We start from the raw sequence: 25,749 nt of genomic DNA, 5'->3' as shown, positions 1-25,749 counted from the left end.
CTACTTATACAGCCCAAAATGCAGTTAGCCTTGGCAACAAGGGCACACTGTCGACTCATATCCAGCTTCTCGTCCACTGTAACCCCTTGGTCCTTTTCTGCACAACTGCTGCCTAGCCATTCGGTCCCTAGCCTGTAGCAGTGCCTGGGATTCTTCTGTCCTAAGTGCAGGCCTCCGCACTTGTCCTTGTTGAACCTCATCAGGAAGGACATGCTTAGTAAGGGTGAGTTGCCTCAGTGTGCCCTGAACTGTTAGAGTCCCACCTGCTAGAATAGCTGGGATTTTTTTAGTGGGTTTGTTGAAGTTTTTTTCAGCCATGTAGTTTCTCTCCCATGCAGGTAGATAAACACATCCGACGGCTGGATGCAGACTTGGCACGATTTGAAGCAGATCTGAAGGATAAGTTGGAAGGCAGTGATTTTGAAAGCCCTGGAGGTCGAGGCCTGAAAAGTGCGTGAGTTATTTTTAATGTGACCACACCATCTCACTCAGTGCTGGAAAACCTTGCTGTAAATATGCATATCCAGTGTAGTGCAGAAGGGCTGTGATGGAGCAGACATAACTTTTTTTTAAGCTTTGGTGTGTGTTTTATTTTATTTTATTTTATTTTATTTTATGCTTTTAAAGGGTTTAGGTAATTTTGACAAAATGCCACGATTTGGTAGGCAGAGGAAGAAAGAATCTAGTTTAGAGCCCTCTTAACAGTTCTTGCTGGAAGCTGGTCCCTTGCTTTGTTGAGTCAGCATATCCTGAAATAGTCCTTTCTCTAGGTCACTGGTTATAAGCACTGCTACAAATGAAGCTGAGTGTGGTGGCAAGAGTCATATCCACAGTCTGTAGCTCTTAAAACTTTGAAACTAAAGCATCTATTCTGAGTTGAGCAAACTTTGTCTCAGCTGTGCCTTGCCTTGAGAAGTAAAAGACATTGGGGTGGGAGAGGATGATTTTCTCATTAAGAAAAAATATTGATTAAAATAAAGTTAGGATTTTATTTCTAACTTAAAGAGTCCAGTGTAACCTGATGACAATAGGACATTTTAAGAGTTAAAAGAAAATGCCTGTTTTTTTAATATAGATTAGAAATTTTAAATGGCAAAAAGCCAAATAAAATACAGTAAACAATTAACACTGTACAACTGTTCTTTCCTTTAAATTGCTAAGGACATGGTTTTGAAGTCTGTTTGGTGGGTGCTGGTGATGGCATGTGTCTGTTGCACCCTGATTAATAATGCACAGTCCTTGGATGGGAAGATGTTCAGTGTGTTTTTAAAGCACTCTTTTACTAAACCGTTCGTTGAATATACAGTACCAGGCCAAGTTCCAGGTGACTCCTGTGCAACTCTATTGACTTGTGTTATGAGGCTGAACAAGTTGCAAACCAGAACAGAAGTTGAGACTGTGTGTGATATAGTATGTGTAAATTATACATATTTTTAATATCCAAAGAGCCTTGTACATAAATAGTCTGCAAAACAGAAGTTTAAAATAATAGGAGCACAGATAAAAGCATCCAATGTTTTTTCTGGGGTGCCCTTTAATTTGAAATAATTTTGGCTTTCAGAGGGACGAAGTCAAAAGGACAAGAGAGGCTCCCGGGGTCGAGGCAGGCGAACATCTGAAGAAGATACTCCAAAGAAGAAAAAACTAAAAGGAGGGTAAGAGACAAACAATCACAGCTTTTCTGGCTTTATGGAAAAGCTTTGTAAATTTATAAAATACTAAGCCAAACCTTCCTGGTCCTTTTGATGACACTTCCAGCTGAACAGTTTGTATTCCCAGACCATTCTTCTACTCAGACTGCATTTTAAATATGTCCTCTCTTCATGCTTTCCCCTGGCACCAATGTCAAGATATCTTTGCATTATTAAGTTCTCATACACTGAGCAAGGCGTTAATATGGCTGGAACAGTATCTGTATCTGAGGTGGCAAGAATGCAGTCTCTGTTGCTTTCTGCAAATGTAAAGAAAAGTAGCTTAGCATTTTTGTGTGTGGCCATTTGTACTAGTTTACACTGAGCTGGCTTGCAGATAAGGGTGACCTGCTCATTCTGAGGTATATTGTGATGTTGCATCACTCTCCCAGAAATCCTGGGGCATTCTTGGAATCATTTCCTGGTATTCTACATCATAGGGTGGGTATCCTAAATAATCATGCGTCACCTAATCCAGTCCCTTGAAGCAAGCAGGAAAGAATCTCAGATCTACTTTTCATATGCTGTAATTAACAGGACACTGTCAATTTGAATATTTTGAAAGTGATGACAAAAATAATTCCAGTTTCTTATAAGGCATCCTTAAACAGCACTGCATGGTATCATAAAAATATTATTTTAAAAAATTATAAGGCTTATATTGCTCCTGTTAATGTCTATAATGGTGTTTTCAGCAAGGAAGAAACTGATTATATGCAAAGTGCTGCCAAATGCACGAATAAATGAACTGGAAAAATAGAGGAATATTACATTCCTTCAGTTATAGCAATCTTGGCTGTTACTTGAAACCAGAGTTCAAAATTTTCTGATAGAAATATGATTTTTAAGCCACTACTGAAAAGGATCGATTCTTATCACATTCCTGTTGTTTCTAGTTGGTCATCAATGCAGTTTTGCTATACTTATCATTGCTATCTAAATAGTACTCCCTTTATTTGTATGTATTGTATGCTGCAAATTATTCTTCCAGTTCTTTACGTTAAACCTCATATAATTTTGTTTTGACCAATGCTCAAAATTATCCAAATTATTTATATTTTTAATGAATATATTTTCTAAACCTTCATAATTGATTTTAAGCTTAAGATATATTTAAAGCTAAATTTTCAAGTGAAACTAGTTATCTATGAAATATACAGTTTTAAATGAGCAAAAGTAATTTGCTCTCACTTAACATTCAATAGTATTGTTTCCTCCACAGTTCTGAGTTTGCTGATACCATCCTGTCTGTTCACCCCTCGGATGTCCTAGACATGCCAGTGGATCCCAATGAGCCCACATATTGCTTGTGCCACCAGGTGTCCTATGGAGAAATGATTGGCTGTGACAATCCCGATGTAAGTACCTAAGATGAGTTATACCTTGCAAAGGACATAAAATGCAATAAGAAGAGGTTCTTTAAATACATTAGGAGCAAGGGAAAGAAAAAAGAAAGTGTAGGTCCTTTACTTAGCAGGGAAAGGGAACTAATAACTGAGGATATCTAGAAAGCTGAGCTGATTAATGCCTATTTTGCTTTATTCTTCACTAAAAAGGTTAATGATGACCAGATACTCAACACAATTAGTATTGACAACCAACGGGAAGGCATGCAGGGCAAAATAGGGATAGAACAGGTTAAAGACTATTTAGATAAGTTAGATGTATTCAGGTCACCAAAGCCTAATGAAATTCATCCTAGGGGACTTAAGGAACTAGCTGAAGCAATCTCAGAGCCGTTACCAATTATATTTGAGAACTCCTGGAGGATGGGAAAGGTCCAAAAAGACTGGAGAAGGGCAAACATAGTACCTATTTTTAAAAAGAGGAACGAGGACCCAGAGAATTATAGACCAGTTAGCCTAACTGCAGTATCTGAAAAGGTACTGGAGCAAATTATTAAACAATCAATTTGTAATCACCTGGTGTATAATAGGGTCATAAGAAATAGCATGGATTTGTCAAGAACAAATCATGCCAAACCAACGTAATTTCTTTCTTTGACAGAATTGCTGACATAGTGGATGAGGGGAGCAGTAGATGTGTAATATCTTAATTTTAGTGAGGCTTTGGTACAGTTCCAAACGTCATTCTCATAAGCAAACTAAGGATATGTGGTCTAGATTAAATTACTATAAGGTGGGTGCACAACTGGTTGAAAGATCATATTCAAAGAGTAGTTATCAGTGGTTTGCTGTCAAATGGGAGGGTGAATCTAATGGGGTCCAGCAGGGGTCCATCCTGGTCTGGTTCTCTTCAATATTTTCATTAATGACTTGGGTAATGGAGTGGAGGGTATGCTTATAATATTTGCAGATGACACCAAGTTTGGAGGGGGGGTGGTTTTGTAATAATTTTGGAAGACAGGTTTAAAATTCAAAATGACTTTGACAAATTGGAGAATTGGTTTGAATTCAATAAGATGAAATTCAATAAAGACAAGTGCAAAATACTTCACTTCAGAAGGAAAAATAAAATGCACAACTACAAAATGGGGAATAACTGGCTAGGTGGTAGTACTGCTGAAAAAAATCGGGGTTATAGTCAATCACAAATTGAATATGAGTCAACAGTGTGATGATGCAGTTGTGAAAAAGGCTAATATTCTGGGCTGTATTAACAGTAGTGTTGTATGTAAGACATGGGAGGTAATTGTCATACTCTTCTTGGCACTAGTGAGATCGCAGATGCAGTACTGTGTCCAGCTGTGGGCCCCACACCTTCAGAAAGAAGAGGACAAACTGGAGAGAGTCCAGAGGAGAGCAACAAAAATGATAAGAGGTTTAGAAAACCTGGACTATGAGGAATAGGCTTCCAAGGGAGGTCATGGAGTCCCCATCATTGGAAGCTTTTAAAAACAAGTTAGACAAACACCTGTCAAGGATGGTTTAGGTTTATTTGGTCCTGCCATGGTGCAGGGGATTGGATTTTAATTTTTTAAGGTCCCTTTCAGCTGTGGCTTATATTTTTTGAAGGTACACTCTGGATATCTGTTCTTACAGTGCCCTGCATAACTTCACAGCACAAATACATCTGATGAGATAACCTGCAATAGTAGGCCATCCTTTCCTAGTTTTATAAGTGTTTCTCTTCTTTCTGTTTTCCTGAACTGCAGTGTCCAATTGAGTGGTTTCACTTCGCTTGTGTGGACCTCACCACAAAACCAAAAGGAAAATGGTAAGTAGGAGGCACAGGTTCTGTTTGTTGAGTCTCTTCTTGACTGCTTCTCTCCAATCATGAAAAAAATTAAATTCTGACATCTTAACCAATCTTGGTGCATGAGTTTTGCTCTCACTAATATAGAAACCATCGAATCATAGAACTGAAAGGGACCTCGAGAGGACTAGATGCAGGCTTGTAACATACGTTGTAAGAGAATTGTATTTGTCTGGATGTACGTGATACATTAGGAAACATCTATTCTTTTCTCTAAAGTCTGCTTCTATTGGAGTCTGACAAAACTCCGATAGATTTTAATAGGCTTAGGCCATATCTATGCTACCGGCTAAATCGGCATCACTGCAGATTGCAGCAGTGTCAATTTTGTGAGTCTGGTGAAGACGCACTAAGTCAATGGGAGAGCACTGTCCCATCGACATCTGTGCTCAACCTCCCCCCGAGGTGGAAGACTGGGAGAATGTCTGCCATGGACATACCGTGGTGTAACTGCCGCTTTGAGTCAACCTAAGTTATGTGGACTTTGGTCACGTGATTTACGTAATTGAACTAGTGTAACTTAGATCGACTTACAGCATTAGTGTAGACCAGCCATTAGAATAAGGCCTTAACAAGATATTTCAGGTTGCAAGCATTTACAAGATAACAGCCTAATCAGAACAGTTAACATGTATTTGCACAGCTGTATGTACATCACATTCCTGCATAGTATATCTACTATATCACTGAGTAGCAACTGCAGTGCTATTGTTAAAATTGGGGGAGTATGTTTGTACTTTCCCCCTGTCTTCGGAAGCTTGTAACTTTTATGAGATATTTTTCCTTCAGGCTGTTTTTTTCCATGTGTGGTCTCACCTCAAAGAGAAGGGGTAATTTATTTGGTTCATCTATTTTTTTAAGAACATACAAGTTACAGCAAGGAGGTATCTTTCACACTTAAAAAAAATTCAGTTTTTTTCTGTTCAGATAACTAAAACCAGCTTTGTTTTAAAATGGGGCTGAGGATCCCCCTTCTGCCACTTTCACCCTCCAAACACCATAGCTCCTTTGCTAGTTGTTCAAATTTCCTGGACCCATCTCAATGAAATGTCTTTCCCCCATATTTGTGCTCTGTAATATTACAGCATCAACAAAAGAAATTGACATCCATATAGTGGATTTTATTTCCTTCTCCAAAACAGCAAAGAGTTCCCAGGCAAAATATTTATCTGTTGAACCTTAATATTATTCTTCTCTGTCCCTAGGTTCTGTCCCCGTTGTGTTCAGGAAAGGAAGAAAAAGAAGTAAGGAAGGGGAATGTACACTGAATATAGAAGGAGTTTAATATATTACTTTCTTACATGTTGCAATATTATCTTTTAGTTTTTGACCTACCTTCCTCCTTGTTTTGATTTGATATTTAATTGTCCAACAGCCAGTTGTAATTCTTATTTTAAAAAGATGACAATGACTTGGTGAGGGAGGGTAGGATTTTTGAGAAAGTTACCACAGGGATTTTATTTAAGTTATTTTCACACAGCACTGACAGCTGTTACTATGAAATACTTGGAGCAGCCCACAGCTGGAATTTTTGCTAATACATTGGAATCTGTGAAACTGCCTAAGGCATTTCAGGGGAATGAGAGAGCTACATTTTCAGCATGGTGGATTGCCACTACCTAAATAGTGCAGGCATGAAGCTATGCATAATGTATATGAAGGATCTCTATATAACTGCAACCTGCATGAAGTACATTCATACATTTAGGAGTGAAGTCCATTTTTTGTGTATGTGTACAGTCCTGTAGCACTGAAAGCAACATGCAGGCCAGTATCTTATTTCCCCAAAGCGAAGTATTGTATGTAATTTTGGTGAAGCATGCTCAGTGTATCTGAAGTTACACATCTCTTTTTATTGAGAATTATTTCTGTTCAATTTTGCATTGCTGCCTTTGGACTTGATCCAGCTCCCACATCCAGGCCCCTCTTTTGAATTCCTTTCTCCTCTCAAACATTTGTCCATTCTGGAGGAAAATCGTTTTTAAGTAGCAAGAGATCTGCCCTGAATACTGACAGTGGTAGCAAGAGCGAGTGCAGACCTTCCTGCCAACGTCACATTTCTCTGGAAATGCTTTAAGTTCTTTACAGTGAAGACAAAACCTAATGTGGTGTTATGAAGATAGTGGGGTCAGATTTACTCATGAAATAAAATTAAGGCCTGTTTACATTACTTATCTCTATGTTGCACTTTGATAAATAATCAGGAAAACAAGTTTTAGGAGGAGAATAATATTGTAATAAGATACAGATTCTTGTGATGGTGCATCAAACCTGAGATGAAGTCATTGACTTTAACTCTATTGCATTTTTTCTGATTTTAATCAGCATCCATCATGAACCACTGCTAATAAAACAGAAGTCCACACAGCAGGAATGTTTTAAAAGGGACATCTTGCTTGTTTGGTGAGAGATCTGCATGCTTTGGATTTGAGTTGCCTTTCAGGTTGACAGATAAAAAGTGAATCTTGCTATCATTAGAGTCTCATACCCTACAGTGGAAGGAAGACAGAAATCCAAGAGGAAGAAAAGAAAATATTCCATATAAGTCATAGAATCATAGATTATTAGGGTTGGAAGGGACCTCAAGAGATCATCTACTCCAACCCCCTGCTCAAAGCAGGACCAATCCCAAAATGACCCCCTCAAGGATTGAGCTCACAACCCTGGGTTTAGCAGGCTAATGCTCAAACCACTGAGCTATCATTCACCCTCCTATAAGTCCCTTATTCTCTTCCCCTCCTCCCTGATGCCTCCCTCAATACTGAGCTATGCTTGGTGTAGGAACTGAGAAGAGAGGTAAAGATGGGTTTGTTACTTTTGTACTTCCCATATTCTGGGATTCCACTACCTATGGCCACCAGTGGCTGTAATGGTGTAGCCCACTGTATAGATCATTGGCGTGTCAGGGGTTGCAGTATAACAGAATCAGGCCCACAGCGTTACAACAAAACAGAACAATTAATTCAAAAGACAGGCTTATATAGCACAATTCTAGTTGAAAAAACAAAAGATAGTCTTTCTGTTACAGGAGGACCATTGAATGGTGCCCTTTGTGTGCATTTTGTGATGCAAGAACGTAAAACACAGCTCTTGCTAAGTCTCCTTTCTTGCAGTTATGCTATTTGCATTTGGCTTTGTAGGAGGTAGCAATTAAACAAAAATGTCATAGAAAACCCCTCTTGGTATTAGTGTAGTTATCTGTGAATGTATTTTGATTGTCACATCAGCTGTGGAAAAAAGTGTCTCCGGAGTTCTGTAGTTTAAAATGTGATGTACATATCCCTGTTATCACATCACTCCATATGGTATATATGAAGTTTTCATGTTCACAGGACTATGGCTTTTGCCATTTTAAAACAAACACAGCAAAAATATGTGCACAGAACTTAGCAACAGATTGTTGGAGGGAAGTGGCGAGAAAGCACAATTGCACAAAGCTGGATCTGGGAATGTAGTCAGCCCTTTTTTGTGTCTCATCTCAGAGTGTAAGAAGTGGCTCTGCCTCTGTCTGGAGAGTAAACCTTTTCGCAAATCAGCATGTAGTAAAGTAGCCAGTGAAAAACCCATACCTCATTATCCTTTTACACTGGATTACAAGTAGGAGTGTCACTGTTTTTGAAGATTGTAATACTGATGAACACTCAGGCTCCATTTCCCCATCCCTCCAATGATACAATATTGTAGGCAACACTTATTTTTAAAAAAATACTTCGTAAAATAACAACCATAAATCGTAATTGTTTGGTTAAACTGATACTCAAAAGCCAACACATCTCTTTGGAGGTATTGCTGCATAACCAAGAAGTTACAGATCTATCAATGCAAAGCTGATTACCATAAACTTAGAGATAGTTGCTTAGGGCAGCAAATTATTTAGTGATTTTTGTCTGGGGAGCTGTAGCCTGGAAGAATGGATGCTTTCAATTTTAAGCAGGGAAGCTAAAGACCTAGAGTTAGCACTATGTTCTCAGTCCTAAGAATGAAAGGTATATATGGGGACCACAAACACTAGATAAGATGACATGTAGTTTGGCATGCAACCTCTCAAATGTATCAAATCATCTGAGTTGGAACAGAATTTGAGCAATAAAGAGTGTGTTCCATATGGAACAGCTAACAAACAGAGGTTCTAATAGTTAAAGTTATCACAGACTTAATAGTATCTGTTTGCCCATTCATTTCTGGGTTTAGGGTTTTTTGCTCCTCTTTAGACAGGAAGATCAGTAGCCTTGATCTTGGTCATTAAAGAATTTTGAAGTCCTGTATTTTGAATGTGCAATGTTAAATATACATTACCTTTGTGGAGAGGGATGGACAGAACTGAGAGAGATTTAAAAGGAATGTTCCACTAAAGTTTATCAAGAAAAGCTTTTTCAGACACCTGTATATTTTGTGGTGGTCAGCTTTATCACAATTCATCCAAATTGGAGATGATGTAACTTTAACCAGAATGTTGTTTTATTCTCAAAGGAATTAGATATGTTCCCTTTGTAAATGGAAGAGAATATTATAAATCTTTTTATTAAAAAATGTAAAAATGTATAGCAGTATTTTTTGATTATGTTATAGATAATGGATATATTGTTATAAATAAAGTATTTTTGGGAATAAAAGTCTGAAGTCACATTGTTTCAGGGTTCCCGGCTAGAGCTTCAAATCCATGCACAAAGGGAACCTATGCAGATACATAAATAATGGCATGGATGTACCTATATCTCAAACTCACATCTTGGTCCCAAGACTAATGATTATTATTAGCTCTGTTAACTTTGAATTTAGCACAGGGTTTTATGGCAGGAGTGGGACCCATTTCATACACTCAAAACCTGGATGGCACGTTCTCTAACTCTTATCCATTCTCTGCATGGTGGTGATGGAGTGAGGATTATACTAATACTCACTAGCTCCAACTGTTGTAGGCAGTAAGCTGCCAGTCCCAATTAAGCAATGTCTCTGTGGCTGCAGCACTTGTCCCTAGAGGCTAGTAGTGTAGGGTTGCCACTGGTCCAGGTTTTCCCAAGATTGATCCAATTTTTAATGTGGCTGTCCTGGGGAATCTTGTAAGGGTTCTCCATATATACTGCCAGCTGTCCAATATTATGGGCTCAGGATCATCCCGGATGTCCTGAAGTTTTTTTTTGTATCTCAGAGGTGGCAACCCAAAGTGATTCTGCCAGTGTTCAAACTTAAAATATAAATGCCTTGTGCAACAACATTTGGCTCTCCCCATGCTCACATCTCTTGCCAGCTATTTTATGGCACCTGTTTGAGGATAAGGACTGCAGCTTCTGTGAGTAAGGCCTTTTACCCAAGTAGTTACCTACTTCTTTCTGTCTCCTTTGTCAAGTCACAGTACTTTGTGGGCACAATAGTTATAAACTACTCCAAATCAGTTTCAAAGTGCAAGGTAAGTATAATGTGATACCAAGTCAAAACTGGCATTTTGTACGTGTCAACAACTAAAAGTGCAAAGCAGAGGAGAATCAGGCTCAATACCATCCATTATGCCTGTAATGACTGTGGGGTTTTTTTTGGGGGGGGGACAGGGGGTGTTACTGGCTGGATGTTACTTTTTGAGACAGAGATCAGATCAAATTCTGAAGCCTGCAATCAGGCAGAATCTTTGGTATGATTTTTTGGCTGGGCTTGATTCCGTGTAAACCAGTGTATTTGTGGGGAAACTCTGAGTGACTGGGTCACAGAGGCAGGGAGCCAGGGAGTTGAGAAGAAGTCTAGCATTTATTTGGGGGTTGAAAGGGAAGCAGCAATGGGATATGAGAAAGGGAACTGACCTTTACAAACACAGTGTTTGTAATATTAAAGCCTAATAGAAGAAAAATGCACATTCAAAAAAGTAGTAGTATTTAAGTCAGTGGTCCCCAACCTTTTCGTCTGGTGGGTGCCAGATGAAGGACTGTGGCGGCAATCGAGCATTCGGCAGCATTTAGGCGGCGACGCCTCTCGATGACATCACATGTCGACGGCAAGCAGCGTAATCGAGAGGTGTCGCTGCCGAAATGCCACCAAATTTCGGCGGCATTTTGGCGGATGCTCAACTGCTGGCCAGGACGTGGGTGCATGTAGATGCCCCCACTGGCGCCATGGCGCCCGTGGGCATCGCGTTGGGGACTCCTGATTTAAGTCCTGAGAGTGTCATAGAAACCAGAAAGAGACTCAGTCCCTACTCCATGGAGCTTACACTATTAATAGCTAAACAGAACAAATGCATAATAAATCAAAATGTTGATGAATGTACTACAGTTCAAAACTCTGAAAGCACAATGGTTCTCCCACAGCTGAAGAAAAGAGTTCTCATAGGGGGTCAAGAAGACTTCAGCACATTGATGACTTCATGTTGGGGAACACAAGGATGCAAACACACTGTATAATTTTCATAACTATACATGCAAATCAGATTTCACGTGTATAGTGTCAATGAGGATGTTAGTAAAGGGAAATACAATGTTTTGAAATTGATCCTTTAAGCATCAATAGTGCAATCCCTTGCATGGTTGTGGTTTGGGTTTTTTGGATAGTGTTTTAGTTTTTTCAGTTTATAGTGACTTGTGCATACACACCAATTGTCCTAAATTATTATAGGCAGGGTTGTTGGCAACACCTATTACGTAGGTTGCCTGACACTTCTCAAAGACAGACCCTGTTTTCAGTTATTTATGACTTTCCCAAATTAATCCATTTGGCCTGGAATTTGCCACACCGGGGTGTCTGCCTCTGACTAAATGAGTTTTTTGAAAATTTTAGCCAAAGCAGCCGTTTCCAAGAATGAGACTATGGAATAATGTTCTGCCTGTGTTCAAAAATGCTGTTGACCTTTTGAGCAGGGATTTGAAATTAGGCAGAGACATGGTCTTTGTGTCAGGTAAGTGCCCACCTGTGCCCCTCCAACCGTCTGCCCCTATCCCTGAGCCCCCTCCCACACAGCCAAACTGCTGCTGCTGGTCCCCAGCACCAGCAGAAGTCACGGAAAGTCACAGAATCCGTAACAGATTTGCAGCTTTACTTGTAATCACTTAAAATTTACCTTTTATAGTTAATAAACTTTGTTTATTCCTAAACCCAGTTTGTGTAATTCATGGGGAGGAGTGTGGGGAGGGCAAAAACTGGCATATCTTCCTCCACCAGAGCCGTAACAAGGAAATTTTGCGCCCGAAGCAAGGGCCGGCTCCAGGTTCTTAGGTGGCTGGTCCCTGAGTCCCTGTTGGAGGGAAGGACCTGCCACCGAATTGCCGCCGCCGCTTCATTCATTCTTCAGTAGCAATTCGGCGACAGGTCCCTGAGTCCCTCTCGGAGAGAAGGACCCGCTGCCGAATTGCTGCTGAAGAATGAATTAAGCGGCAGTGGCAATTCAGCGGCAGGTCCTTCCCTCTGAGAGGGATTCAGGGACCTGCCGCCGAATGGCCAAAGAAGTGGCAGCGGTAGAGCTGCCACCGAAGCACCACTGATCACAGTAGAGCTATGCCCCTCCGCTTTGCGCGCCCGAGGCAAGTGCCTCTCTCGCCTCGCCCTTATTACGGCACTGCCCTCCACATTCAGGGAAGGGTCAATTTTTATGAGGGTATGTTGTACAGATCTCACTACACAGGGCAAGACATTGCTGACACACACTGAGCTTTGTACACAGCAGACGCTGCAGCAGTGACTCAAGACAGGCTTCGTGCTGTCACATGGAGGCTGCATCTTGCCAGAGCTCACAGACCTCCTTTAATCCCTAGCTACTCTTGGCTCACCACGAGCATTTTGACAGGAAGTACCAAGCAGTAATAACAACAACAACACTACCTGTGTGTGTGAGAGCGAGCCAGGGTGTGTGAGGGAGACATGTTAATTACAGCCCTGCCGAATTCTTGGGGAAGGCACACACCCAGTTGGATTTTTGGGCATTGTTGATTAGGTGGCCATCTTGGTCTGGATAAGAACAACGTGACCTCCACTTTGTGACAGCTTCTTGTTCCCCTATTCTGGGCAAAAGGTGGGAAAGTGAAAAGAGCGGGAATCAGTTGTTGCTAAATAACCGGTTTCTATATAAACAAACAAAGAGGGGGCCAGGAGCTCTTGAGCACCGGAATCCTTGGGGCTCAGGTGTCAAAAAGCTCTCTCTCTGTGATGTGGTATAGCTTCCACATTGGCTACTGCAGGCCAATAACCATTCACTGAACGAAGTTGTCATCTTGGGGTTAATTAGTTATTTTCTTTTGGGAAGCAGACGTGCACTCTCGGACTACATCTGGTTAGTTAGATCTGACACTCACCCATAGACAACACAAAGAGGGATAGGGTGGGTCTGAGATATGGTTACTTACCTGTCTTCGACACCTGTAATCCACTGTTGGTGTCCATCGCTGATCTCACCAGTCTGGATTCTGCAGCCTCGCCACCGGCAGTACCTGAAGGAGTAAAAAAACATCTTTGCTTTATTGAATGTGTGCGTGCGCATGTGTATGCTTATATTCCAAATCTCCAGTGTCCTTAATCCATTCCTCTCCCCTTCCTTCCTTCTCCTTTAGTAAATAAAGTGTTGTTGTGAGTTCATATCAATCTGGTGGTTTCTTTTATTCTAGCTCTGATAGATGGGCTTAAGGGGGGACCCTGTGGGAGGTATACTGTAAGGCTGAGAGAGACAGAGAGATCAGTGGTTTGAGCATCGGCCTGCTAAACCCAAGGTTGTGAGCTCAATCCTTGAGGGGCCCATTTGGGGATTTAGTTGGGGACTGGTCCTGCTTTGAGCAGGGGGCTGGACTAGATGACCACCTGAGGTCCCTTCCAACCCTGATATTCTATGACAATCTGTATTGGGGGACTGACTTGTGAGAGCCAGTCTGTGTGTGTGTGTTAGGGAAGTGTGAGAGACAGTGAGTGCACTGTTACTTTAAGTCTCCCCTCATCCCCCCACTCACATGGAAGTTTCCCTCGTCCTCTCCTGGCCCCGGCCAGAGACTGAGCAGTGCAGGCAGGCAGGGTCCAAGGAGGAACTCCACTATGGGCAGCAGTATGGGCAGCAGTGGGCCGGGGCTGAACCGCTCTGGGCTCCCCAAGCAGGGGCAGCTCTAGGTATTTTGCTGCCCCAAGCACAGCACACAGGCTGCCTTCGGCGGCTTGCCTGCAGGAGGTCCCCGGTCCTGCGGATTTGGCGGCAGCCTGCGGGAGGTCCGCCGAAGCCACGGAACCAGCGGACCCTCCACAGGCATGCCACCGAAGGCAACCTGCCTGCCACCCTTGCAGTCACCGGCAGAGCACCCCCCGTGGCTTGCCTCTCCAGGCACGCGCTTGGCGTGCTGGTACCTGGAGCCGCCCCTGTCCCCAAGGCTGGGTCAGCAGAGCCAGAGGCTGAGTCCTCACCCAGTCAGCTGAGGAGGGATGGGGCAGGGTTAGGGTCAGGGAGAAGCCCCCCAGTGTCCCCAGAGAAGAGAGGAGTCCAGCCGCGACCAGCCTAGGCCACGCCCCAAATTTTTGGGTGCCCTACACAGCAGTGTATGCCTAAGGACAGTCCTGTGTGCATGTGAGTGCTGAGTGAATCATAGATTAGGGTTGGAAGAGTTCTCAGGAGGCCATCTAGTCCAATCCCCTGCTCAAAGCAGGATCAACACCAACTAAACCATCCTAGCCAGGGCTTTAACAAGCTGGGCCTTAAAAACCTCTAAAGCATGGAGATTGCACTACCACCCTAGGTAACTCTTTCCAGTGCTTCACCACCCTCCTAGTGAAATAGTTTTTCCTAATATCCAACCTAGACCTACCCCACTGCAACTTGAGACCACTGCTCCTTGTTCTGCCATCTGCCACCACTGAGAACAGCCTAGCTCCATCCTCTTTGGAACCCCCCTTCAGGTAGTTGAAGGCTGCTATCAAATCCCCGCTCACTCCTCTCTTCTGCAGACTAAATAAGACCAGTTCCCTCAGCCTCTCTTCATAAGTCATGTGCCCCACCTTATAGTCCATTCACCCAATCCATACGTTTTTAACTTGCTAGCAAGAATACTGTGGGAGACTATCAAAAGCTTTGCTAAAGTCAAGATATATCACATCCACTGCTTTCCTCCAATTCAGAGCCACTTATCTTATCATAGAAGGCAATCAGGTTGGTCAGGCATGACTTGCTCTTGGTGAATCCATGTTGACTATTCCTGATCACCTTCCTCTCCTCCAAGTGCTTCAAAATGGATTCCTTGAGGACCTGCTCCATGATTTTTCCAGGGACTGACATGAGGCTGACCAATCTGTAGTTCCCCGGGTTCTCCTTCTTCCCTTTTTTAAAGATGGGCACTATATTTGCCTTTTTCCAATCGTCCAGGACCTCCTGATTGCCACGAGTTTAAAGGCCAATGGCTCTGCAATCACATCAATCAATTCCCTCAGCACCCTTGGATATATTAGATCTGGACCCATGGACTTGTGCATGCCCAGCTTTTCTAAATAGTCCCTAACCTGTTTTTTCACCACTCAGGGCTGCTAGCCTCCTCTCCATAGTGTGTTGCCCAGGACAGCAGTGTGGGAGTTGACTTTGTCTGTGAAGACTGAGGCAAAAAAAGCATTGAGTACTCCAGCTTTTTCCACATCATCTGTCACTAGGTTGCCCCCACACCATTCATTAAGGGTCCCACACTTTCCCTGACCTTTTTCTTGTTGCTAACATACCTGTAGAAACTCTTCTTGTTACCCTTCACATCCCTTGCTAGCTGCAACTGCAGTTGTGTTTTGGCCTTCCAGATTACACCTTGGCATGCTCAAGCAATATTTTTATACTCCTCCCTACTCATCTGACCAAGTTGCCACTTCTTGTAAGCTTCCTTTTTGCGTTTAAGCTCATCAGAGATTTCACTGTTAAGCCAAGCTGGTCGCCTGCCATATTTGCTATTCTTTCTGCACATTGGGATGGTTTGTTCCTGCACCCTCAATAAGGCTTCTTTAAAATACAGTCAGCTTTCCTGGACTCTTTCCTCTCTCACATTAGCCTCCCAGTGGATCCTGCCCATGAGTTCCCTGAGAGAATCAAAGTCTGCTTTTCTGAAGTCCAGGGTCCATATTTTGCTACTCTCCTTTCTTCCTTTTGTGAGGATCCTGAACTCAACCGTATCATGGTCACTGCTGCCCAGGCTGCCACCCACTTCTACTTCCTCTACCAATTCTTCCCTGTTTGTAAGCAGCAAGTCAAGAGGAGAGTGGCTGCTGGTTGGTTCTGCCAGTAGTTGTACCGGAGAGTTGTCCCCAACACTCTCCAAAAACTTCCTGGATTGTCTGTGCACTGCTGTGTCGGTCTCCTAGCAGATGTCAGGGTGACTGAAGTCCCTCACTAGAACCAGGGCCTGTGTTCTGTAAACCTCGGTTAACTGTCCCAAAAAAGCCTCATCTACCTCAGCCTCCTGGTCTGATGGTCTATAGCACACGCCCACCATGATATCACTCTTGTTGCTCTCACTTCTAAACTTAACCCGAAGACTCTCAACAGGCTTTTCTCCAGTTTCATACTGCTCTCTTACATACAGTGCAACTCCTCCACCTTTCCTCCCTTGCCTGCCCTTCCTGAACAGTTTATACCCATCCATGACAGTGCACCAGTTATGTGAGCTACCCTACCAGGTCGCTGTTAGTCCAATCACATCATAGTTCTTTGACTGTGCCAGGACTTCTAATTCTTCCTGTTTGTTTCCCAGGCTTCTTGCATTTGTGTACGTGCACCTAAGATAACTAGCCAATTGCCCTACATTCTCAGTATGACTCAGGAGGCCCCCCCCATGTTGCACCCAGGGCCGGCTTTATGAAGTGCGGGGCCCAATTCGAAGAGTTTCGATGGGGCCCCGGCAAGGATGACTTAACAAAAAATAACACATGTAAAAAAACACGTGGGGCTTGTACTCACCGGGCGGTGGTCCGAGTCTTTGGCGGTACTTTGGTGGCAGGTCCTTCACTTGCTCCAGGTCTTTGGCAGCACTGAAGGACCCCCCGCCGAAGTGCCGCTGAAAACGCGGAGTGCCGCCAGGTGAGTAAGAATTAAAAAGGCACCTCTAGCCAGGGAAGGGATTCTCACTAGACGTGGGGCCCTCTTAGGCGCGAGGCCCGATTTGGGGGAATTGGTGGAATAGGCCTAAAGCCGGCCCTGGTTACACCCGCCTCCTCTCACACAGAGATGACTTCAGTCTGTGCCGCCTGCTGGGGGGTGGCGGGTGCACGCCAGAGGAGCTATGAGAGCCACATCAGGACAGGGAAGGAAGCCCAGGCTGGTGGAACCAGTAGGACCCCAATATATCAGGTGACACCAGGCGAGGGTCTAACCCATCACACCCACCCTCTGCCCCCATCCTGAGCCCTTCAGCACCGGCACGTGCCGGGGGGGGGGGGGGGGGCTGCGCTGGCGCAGTTGTAGCGCTTTGCCTCACCCCCTTCGCTCTGACTCCTGGCCCCGCCCCGTGGGTCCCACTCTAACAAGGCGGCCTGGGGGGCGGGACTTTCTCAGGAAACCGTCGCTCGGTTTCTGGTCGGCTGGACGCAAAGCGGTCGGGGGCGCCTTTGTGTGACGTGGCGGGCGAGGCGGCCGCAGACCCGGGCTCGGTAATATAACGAGAGGCAGGCGCCGCGCGAGCACTAGGGGCGGGCGACGTACTACAGCCTCGCGCGGGTAGCAGCGTGTTCCCCACTGAGGCAGTGTGGAATGTTCCGGCCCCCTCCGCGCCGTAGTGTGCAGTATCCCTCTCCGACCCCCCCCCCCCCACCTTGGCAGTGTGCATCCCCCTCCCCCAGCCGCGGCACTGTGTAATGTCCCCCCCGCCTCTGAGGCAGTTTGCAGTTTTCTCTCTCCGACCTCCCCATATCTTAGCAGTGTGCTTCGTCCCCCGTCCCCCCCCCCGAGGCAGTGTGCAGTAGTCCCCCTCTGCCCCCCCCGTGTCTTGGCAGTTGCGTTGGACCCCCACTGAGTCAGTGTGCAGTTTCCCCCCTCTGGCCCCCCCATGTCTTGGCAGTGTGCGTCCATTCCCCCTTGCCCCTCCCCCGAGGCAGTGTGCAATGCTCCTTCTGCCCCCCAATGGCTTGGCAGTGTGCAGTGTGATAGTCATGGCCCACGCCTGTTGTCTGGGAATGCTGACCAGGACACACACTCTCCTACAGCACACACAAACAGACCTGTCTTGGCATGCCAAGCTGCAGGCTTGCTGCCATGCACCTGCCAGATGGTAGACCAGTGCCATGAGTATCTACCTATGGCAGGACTCCACTGTAGGAAATTAGGATGTATCCCATGTGGCCATTTAATAAAAAGGAGAGATTCTTAGCGTGAAAGCGTTTCTCAGCTGTATGTTCCATTTTGCCATCTCCCCAAACACATACAAAAGAGATTCCCAGTGACAGCTGGGCACATCCTGAAACAGCTGCCTCTGAACATACAGATTCCAACGGGAAAGCTCAGCTTTTCCAAAATCCCCTCACGTGTCCTGTGTGAAAGGCTGAGCATCTGAGCAGGCAGATGCTTTGAGTTGGTAGCAAAGTTACTGGAGTAGCAGGTTCTTATTCACACCAAAGTAAATAAAATAGAAGATAGGTCAGGTTATATATATATATATATATATAACACGTTTGCTACTTTTTAAAACAAAGTTTAAACAGTAATATAATATATATATATATATATTATATTACTGTTTAAACTTTGTTTTAAAAAGTAGCAAACGTGTTAATTTTATTCTATTTACATGCTACACACATTTTTGTCCTGATGTCCAATTCAGTGTCTACTACCATTCACTTTGGGGGGTTCTTTTCTCAGCATAACCACATGGGCATAATGTGGCAATAATTGGCAGTGGTACATGCTTATTGGGCCTGAATCAACATAGGAACTCAGTTTTCTCACATTTTCTGTGGGCAATGGAGCCAGACCCCTTGTAAATGCTGCATTTTGACATTGGCTTGTGGGCATTTAGCTATATGTTGGAAGTGGGAGGAGGAATGCAAACTTGTCAGCAATTAATGCCATGGACAAATGAGTATACACTTGATGTGTCCTATTTGTCCTATTTTCCTATAAAAGTCCTATTAAATGATCTAGAAGGGGAGATAGCTAGGCACTAGGCACTATTTTTTGTTTATATATAACCAAAGTTTTATCTTGCTTCTGAAACTGATTAGTTATAATCAATAAATCTATCAACTTATTCCTCTGAGCGTCCAAGCACTTTCACTGGTTTATTCACATCACATCCAGCACTCCAGTATATCATTGAAACTTGCTGTTTGTACAAAGAAAGATGATGGTTGACATTTTAATCAGTGTTTAATACTGGTATTGTAAAAATTGGTAATGAAAGCAGAGAGGATTTCTTTGTTTGACTTATCAGTTTGCACTAAGTCTTTAGTTCTTCCACACCCACAGTCTTTCACTGATCACTGGAGTAGTTAACATCTGCTCCTTGTTGGGGGGGGGGGGGGGCCCTGAATTGCAATTTGTATCCAACCAGCCCCCAAATGGTGTTGATCAGATATGTGTTCTTTGGATTCTTACAGATTAATAAGTGTCCCAGTTTATAGATTCTTGCAAATGTACCCAGTGTCATGGGAAACTCACAGACAGGTCTGATTCTCAACTGCATTGTGCCTTGGAGTGGAGAATCAGGCTTCAGGAGTTTATATCTGGGTATCTTCTCAAGGGCAAGATGCAAGGGAAAAGCAGGCTTGAGCTATGGGTAGAATTTGTGAAAAAGACCAGTCATGTCATGTGCAGCATAAGGGCTGAGGGCGTATGTCCTCAGGAAGCAGCACATGAGTAGGTGCATTAAATATGAAGCTCTGTCCTTCATTGACAACAGTTCTGAAGGACCTTTACAGCCATTATAATACATGCATTTCTCAATGAAAGATATGATATATCATGTATATTTCATTGGGAATTTTCAGTAATACTGTTAGAGAGTTTATTCCTTCACTCTCACACTTCTCTGGTCCTTCTCACATGAACAGAGAGCAACAATACCCGAAGTCCAAAGGTGCAAACAATTCAATGTTTATTGGAATGAACTTCCAGCAAGCTTAAATCCAAGTTCCTTTTTCCTTACTTTCGAATCCCAGCTTACTTCTTGTTTGCCGCTAATTTATATAGTAATATTTTCAGCTATACCTTCTATGACGGGGGCTGCCCGTGGGAGGCAGCTGAGGTCACTCAATCAGGGTGAACCGCAAACAAAACGGGGCAGACAAACTCCAAACGCTGGTGGTTATTCCAATACTTAGATTTACCAAGCCAGCACAAAACAGCTTCTGTAGTACCTCACTGGTTACTTAGAAGTCCAAACCATGCAGTTCCCTTGAAGTACCCAGCCTCAGGCCTCCGTCCAGACACACCTGTCAGATATATGATGATGGTTCCTGAAATCTTATCTCATCATATAAAAGAAAAGGTTCTTCCAATCCCAAAGGATCAGCCACATACCCAGGTTCAATCATAACTTAGATCTTACCCACAATACACGCTACAGCCAATTCTTATTAACTAAGCTAAAATTTGTTTAAAAAGAGAGAGAGAGTTGGTTAAAAGATCAATATACAGACAGACTTGAATTCCATTCTTGAGGTTCAGATGCACAGCAGAGATGAGCTTGTAGTTGCCAAAAGTCCTTTTAGAAATAGTCCATAGGTTATAGTCCAATTTCCATATTCAGGGTGGCTCCAGTTAATGACTGGGGATCTCAATCCTTGTGGCTTAAGGTTTCCCCCTCTTGAAACCCAAAGCAGATCTGAGATGAAGAAGGATCATGTCCCAGGCTTCTCATACATTTCCAGCAGCCTTTCAGCCTGAGAAAACAATAGGCTTAACTCCTTCTCCCAAACATCCTGGCAATTAGCACAGAGTAATTTATCCATTAAACAGTTCAGATACAGGTTACCATAACCTTCAAAGAGACATATAGACAATAATACTATTTCACTCAAGTATCATCTTAAATGCTAATATTCCTTTTTTGATCTTTGAATTAAAACTATAGCAATAGACAAGACTTGTTTGCTTACCTCACAAGACCTGAGCAAACACCTCCCCTTCTACCTCTAACAAATGCGGACTTGCATTCCAAAGCTCTGTTCATTTACATATCTTCCTAACCAGTCCTTAAGGTTCACCCACGAGTCAGGTCAGTCGGTGAGGTGAGTTAATTAACTCTTTCTGGCCCTGTCACCTTTCAATGAGATATTATATTACACTTATAACGTCACACCTTAACCAGTCATTCTACTAAAATTTACCTAACCAATCCTAACATTGTAACATGATTAGCTAACCAATTATATCCCACCGCCTTAATTAGTTTACACCAGCAAAATTAATTATACAGCAGACAGAAACAATTACAGAACCAGACAGAGAACATGCAAAAAACCATACAAAACAATACAGAAGTGAGGATTTCACAACTACATCTATACGGACATAAGGATTTACAACTACATCTACACAGACATGAGGGTTCTCCGGCTGTGTCTATTGATAAGTGAGTTCTTACCAGACAGAAAACTATCAAATTACATTTCTTTTTACATGTTCTAAGCTCTTCTCTTTCTCTGGAGGTATTGTTCGGCTCACCTTCCTAACAGCCCCCGATTGCCTTATTTCAATATGACTAAACAGGCCCACAGACTGTCACAGTGAGAGAAGGCCCTTACACAGATAGACTATTATATTGATTCTTTCTTTTATACCTCTATAACTAGCTAAGTGGTAAGAATACACCTAAATTCTTAAAGTAAAGGCCAGACATGCTTGAATATCTATATCCTAACAAATACTAGAAGCTTTGGTTTCCCTCTGCTTCCCATATATGATCCTACTTCAGTCTGGATTTTCCTAGATATGAGATGGGTTGACTGTGTACAATAATATAATGATGATCCTGAAACTCTCCTATCTGCAAATAAGAATGACCTTTTACTCCCTACAAGAGCTAGGTTTCCCCTGTAGTTCTGCCTCTATAAAGAACAGTAGCAAGTCAGTTAGTTGAAAAATCTAGTTTTTTTATGCATACGGGACATGGAGAGCAGCAGGAAGAATCGAAACTGGGTGTTAATCCTCTGTTTGCATTTCAGGGCAACCATGACAGTTTCCTCTCTCGTCCAGCTTCGTTTGGTTTGGTGCTGTTGGACCCTACCAAGATGGCAGATGAACGGCCATAAGAGACCCTTGGCAGTGTGGACCAGTGCTACTGCTCAGTGGACACTTAAGCAGAAAAAACTAGCAGAGCTATACAGGATACCAATGTCCAGGCCATCCATCTTATCAGGCACCAGTCTGCTGGGCAAGCGAGCTCTCTCTACAACTTCCAGCAGCCCCAAGGAAGTGATGCTGACTAGTGAGCAGTATGGTGTGAAGAGGCTGCCTTTCTCTCATGTTTCTGATAGTGATATAGCCTTTTTTGAGCACCTTATACCTGGCAGAGTCATCACTGACCCAGATGAATTGAGACTGTTTAATGTGGACTGGCTGCAGTCAGTCCGAGGTAGGTGTTTTAACATTTTGACACACCCTACCCCCTTCTAACCATGATTAGCAGTATATAATAGCAGCTATAAAAAATAGCAAAGTCTTTCTTGTATTTATTTTCTTTCCAAAAACCTGCTTCCCTTTTTAATAAAACTATTGGATATACTCAACCTTTAAGAGTTTATTCTAATAGTTTTATAGCCATCTATTCCACTGAGCCCTATATTGAAAAATCTGCAGGCAAAAACATCAACTCCGGTGCCAAGTTTGTGCTGCTGCTTATTTATACAAATCCTACAAAATCAGGTTTGGTTATTAGAACTGGTGGAAATTTTTCATTCAAAAAATACTTTCCTATGAATTTTTTTTTGGTCAAAACTCTCAATTTTGTCAGAATTTTTCACTGGAACAAAAAATATTTCCTAATCAGCTCTTGGTTAACTGTTAAATTATGTTTTTGTTTACATATACCCAAAGTTTTACCTTGCTTTTGAAATGGTTCATTTTATAGTGAAATTCATCCACTAAGCAGTCAATTATGTTTTAATTGATTCTTTTAGAGTATCATATCTACCTTAAAAATAAGAGTGTTTGTTTGAAATATTCAAATAGTCAAATCTTTCTTTGATTATCCTAAAGATGGAGCTATTGGGTCCCTGTATATTTGTGAGAGCTCTATAAAGTACTTGCCTTGTATCATCATTAAACTCACTGACCCAGTGAGTATTTAGAACAAGGTGTTAAAATACCTTACAGTAGAGTATGATTCTTCAGTCTTCAACACAGCGGATTTATTTTTGAGAAGGTGATTGTTATTGGAGTTCTCTTCTCTCCACTTATTTATTCTCTTAGCATGGAAAATGGCATAGTTTTCCATGGTTGCCCATGCCAAGTCAGTGAAGCAGAATGCCAGACTGAGCAGAGCTAATTTAGGAAATTTAAGATTTGCTTCTGTGGAGAAGACCAATGATTACGGCCCTAGCAAATTCATGATCCATTTTGGTCAATTTCATGGTCATAGGATTTTTAAAATAATAAATTTCATGATTTCAACTATTTTAATCTAAAATTTCACAGTGTTGTAATTGTAGGCCTCTTGACCCAAAAAGGAGTTGGAGGGGGGGTACTGCAAGATTATTGTAGGGGGTGTTGTGGTATTGCTACCCTTACTTCTGTGCTGCTGCTGGTGGCAGCGCTGCCTTCAGAGCTGGGCAGCTGAAGAGTGGCGGCTGCTGCCAACTCTGAAGACAGAGCTGCCATCAGCAGCAGCACAGAAGTAAGGATGGCATGGTATGGTATTGCCACCCTTCTGCTCTGCTGCCTGCAGCGCTGAGCCCTCAGTCAGCAGCCACCACTCTCTGGCCTCCCAGCTCTGAAGGCTGCAGCACAGAAGGGTGGCATGGTATGGTATTGCCACTCTTACTTCTGCACTGCTGCTAGTAGGGCACTGCCTTCAGAGCTGGGCATCCAGTCAACAGCTGCCACTCTGTGGCCACCCAGCTCTGAAGGCAGCACAGAAGTAAAGGTGGCAATACTGTGACACCTCCCACCCCCAAAATAACCTTCCAACCCCCAGCAACTCCCTTTTGGGTCAGGACCCCCAATTTGAGAAACACTGGTCTCCCCCTGTGAAATCTGTATAGTATAGAGCAGTAGTCCCCAACCTTTTCGTCTGGCGGGTGCCAGACGAAAGACCATGGCGATGGTGGAGCATCCGCTGAAATGCCGCCGAATTTCTGTGGCGTTTCAGTGGTAACGCCTCTCGATGACTTCACTTGTCGGCGGCAAGTGGCATTGTTGAGAGGCATCACCGCCAAATTTCTGCAGCGTTTCGGCGGTGACGCTTCTTGATGATGTCACTTGTCGGCAGCAAGTGGCATCGATGAGAGGCATCACTGCTGAATTTCTGCTGCGTTTCGGCGGCAACGCCTCTCGATGGTGTCACTTGCCACCGACAAGTGACGTCATCGAGAGGCGTCACTGCCGAAATGCTGCAGAAATTCGGTGGGGTTTCGGCGGATGCTCGACCGCTGGCCAAGACGCGGGCACATTTAGATGCATGGCACCCGCAGGCACCACGTTGAGGACCCCTGGTTTAGAGTAAAAACACACACAAGACCAGACTTCATGGCCTGTGATGTGTTTTTGATAGCCGTGAATTTGGTAGGGCCCTACCAACGATTTACCTAGTTTGTTACCCTGTTTTTTCTATGTGTACAGTACTTCAGGGAGAAGTGAAAGTCATCCATTATTACATCTGGCCAGTTATCCAAGTTCTGTGGGAAAAATTCCAGCCACATGAGAGCTGCTATTTGCCAAAACTACTGCCATTTAATCTCTTATTTTTCTGACCATCTCTTGTCCTCACCATAGCAACATACTCTAATTGTAAAATGAGAATAAAGATATTTACCTTTTTAGTAAAGTGCTTGGGGAGCTATAGATAAAAAGCACTATATAGGAGCTCAGTATTATTACTGTTATTATAGGACATTGCTCGCTTTGCAGCCCATCAATGTCATTTCTGATCACTAAGGCCTGGTCTACACTCGGTCAGGGAGCGGGTGGGGGCGTCGATCTAAGATAGGCAACTTCAGCTATGAGAATAGCGTAGCTGAAGTTGGCGTATCTTAGATCGACTTAGAATCACTAACTTCACGTCCTCGTGGCGCAGGATCGATGGCCGCCACTCAGGGGCGGCAGGTTACATGGGCTCGAGGTGCCCAAGCACCAGGAATATTCAAGGCTGGGGGCTGTGCTTCACCCATATTTGGAGCTGGGTTTCTCCCCTGGCCCTGCCTGGAGCGGGCCCCAGCCCCGCCTTGGAGCTTCCCTGCCTGGAAAAAAACAGCCCGTGCCTCTCTCCCTTGCTTGTGCTGCCAGCTGCCTGCCGCTGCTTCTGCCTAAGGCTATAGAGAGCAGCGGCCAGCAGACTGTTGGAATAGCTCAGGAGGGGGAAGGGGAGAGAGGAAGGGGGAGGAAGCACACGCGTGCTTGGGAGCCCTCTGTCCTGTCCCCTGGCACCCACCTGGAGGAGATGCCAAGGGGACTTCCGGCCAGAAGATGGACATCTGGGGTGGACCTCACTCACCTGAGCAGCTGCTGGGGCTTCAGTGAGGTTTGACCCTGTGATCCCCCCCCTGCAGCCCCCACTCCTGCCCAGTGCTGGGCAAGGGGCAGCCCCATTCTCAGTCGGCTAGGGTGAGGGGCAGCAGGCTGCAGCAGGGGAGGAAGGAAGCTGCATGTGAAGGCAGTTCTCCTCCCTCCCCCTAGCACCCACCCACCCACCACAGGGGAGATGGGGGAGGGGAGCTTCCTAGACCTGAGCAGCTGGGGCTTGGGTGAATTTTGTGAGACCTTGCCCCCACCTAG

The 25,749-nt window shown here is 43.8% G+C and overlaps 2 protein-coding genes and 2 long non-coding RNA genes across 9 annotated transcripts in view; 3 read left to right on the top strand and 1 right to left on the bottom strand.

Annotated features, from left to right (window-relative positions):
- The window catches only part of ING5 (inhibitor of growth family member 5), a 35,390-nt gene extending 27,891 nt beyond the window's left edge, over nucleotides 1-7,499 (top strand). For all 6 annotated transcript variants that reach the window (XM_030576628.1, XM_030576630.1, XM_030576631.1 and 3 more), the window contains 6 exons: nucleotides 339-450; nucleotides 1,562-1,655; nucleotides 2,914-3,049; nucleotides 4,807-4,868; nucleotides 6,113-6,151; nucleotides 7,233-7,499. In XM_030576628.1, the coding sequence (XP_030432488.1) occupies nucleotides 339-450; nucleotides 1,562-1,655; nucleotides 2,914-3,049; nucleotides 4,807-4,868; nucleotides 6,113-6,151; nucleotides 7,233-7,314 (525 nt within the window). In that variant the 3' untranslated portion in view covers nucleotides 7,315-7,499. The remainder of the gene's footprint in view (nucleotides 1-338; nucleotides 451-1,561; nucleotides 1,656-2,913; nucleotides 3,050-4,806; nucleotides 4,869-6,112; nucleotides 6,152-7,232) is intronic.
- Nucleotides 7,500-7,535: 36 nt separating this feature from the next.
- LOC115658106 lies at nucleotides 7,536-9,520 on the top strand. The gene is made up of 2 exons (XR_004002153.1): nucleotides 7,536-9,033; nucleotides 9,233-9,520. It is a non-coding gene; the product is annotated as an uncharacterized LOC115658106 (long non-coding RNA).
- A 7,802-nt stretch (nucleotides 9,521-17,322) lies between these two features.
- Nucleotides 17,323-25,749, top strand: part of D2HGDH (D-2-hydroxyglutarate dehydrogenase) — a 31,474-nt gene continuing 23,047 nt past the window's right edge. Inside the window, exons 1-2 of the mRNA XM_030576626.1 lie at nucleotides 17,323-17,471; nucleotides 21,984-22,393. Coding sequence (XP_030432486.1) covers nucleotides 21,991-22,393 — 403 coding nt within the window. The 5' untranslated portion in view covers nucleotides 17,323-17,471; nucleotides 21,984-21,990. The remainder of the gene's footprint in view (nucleotides 17,472-21,983; nucleotides 22,394-25,749) is intronic.
- Nucleotides 19,959-21,151, bottom strand: LOC115658107. The gene is made up of 2 exons (XR_004002154.1): nucleotides 21,119-21,151; nucleotides 19,959-20,025 (listed from the first exon to the last, which is right to left on the bottom strand). It is a non-coding gene; the product is annotated as an uncharacterized LOC115658107 (long non-coding RNA).

The sequence above is a fragment of the Gopherus evgoodei genome, chromosome 9, assembly GCF_007399415.2.
Source record: "Gopherus evgoodei ecotype Sinaloan lineage chromosome 9, rGopEvg1_v1.p, whole genome shotgun sequence".
NCBI classification, from domain to species: domain Eukaryota; kingdom Metazoa; phylum Chordata; order Testudines; family Testudinidae; genus Gopherus; species Gopherus evgoodei.
This window is presented reverse-complemented; position numbering and strand designations above follow the sequence as displayed.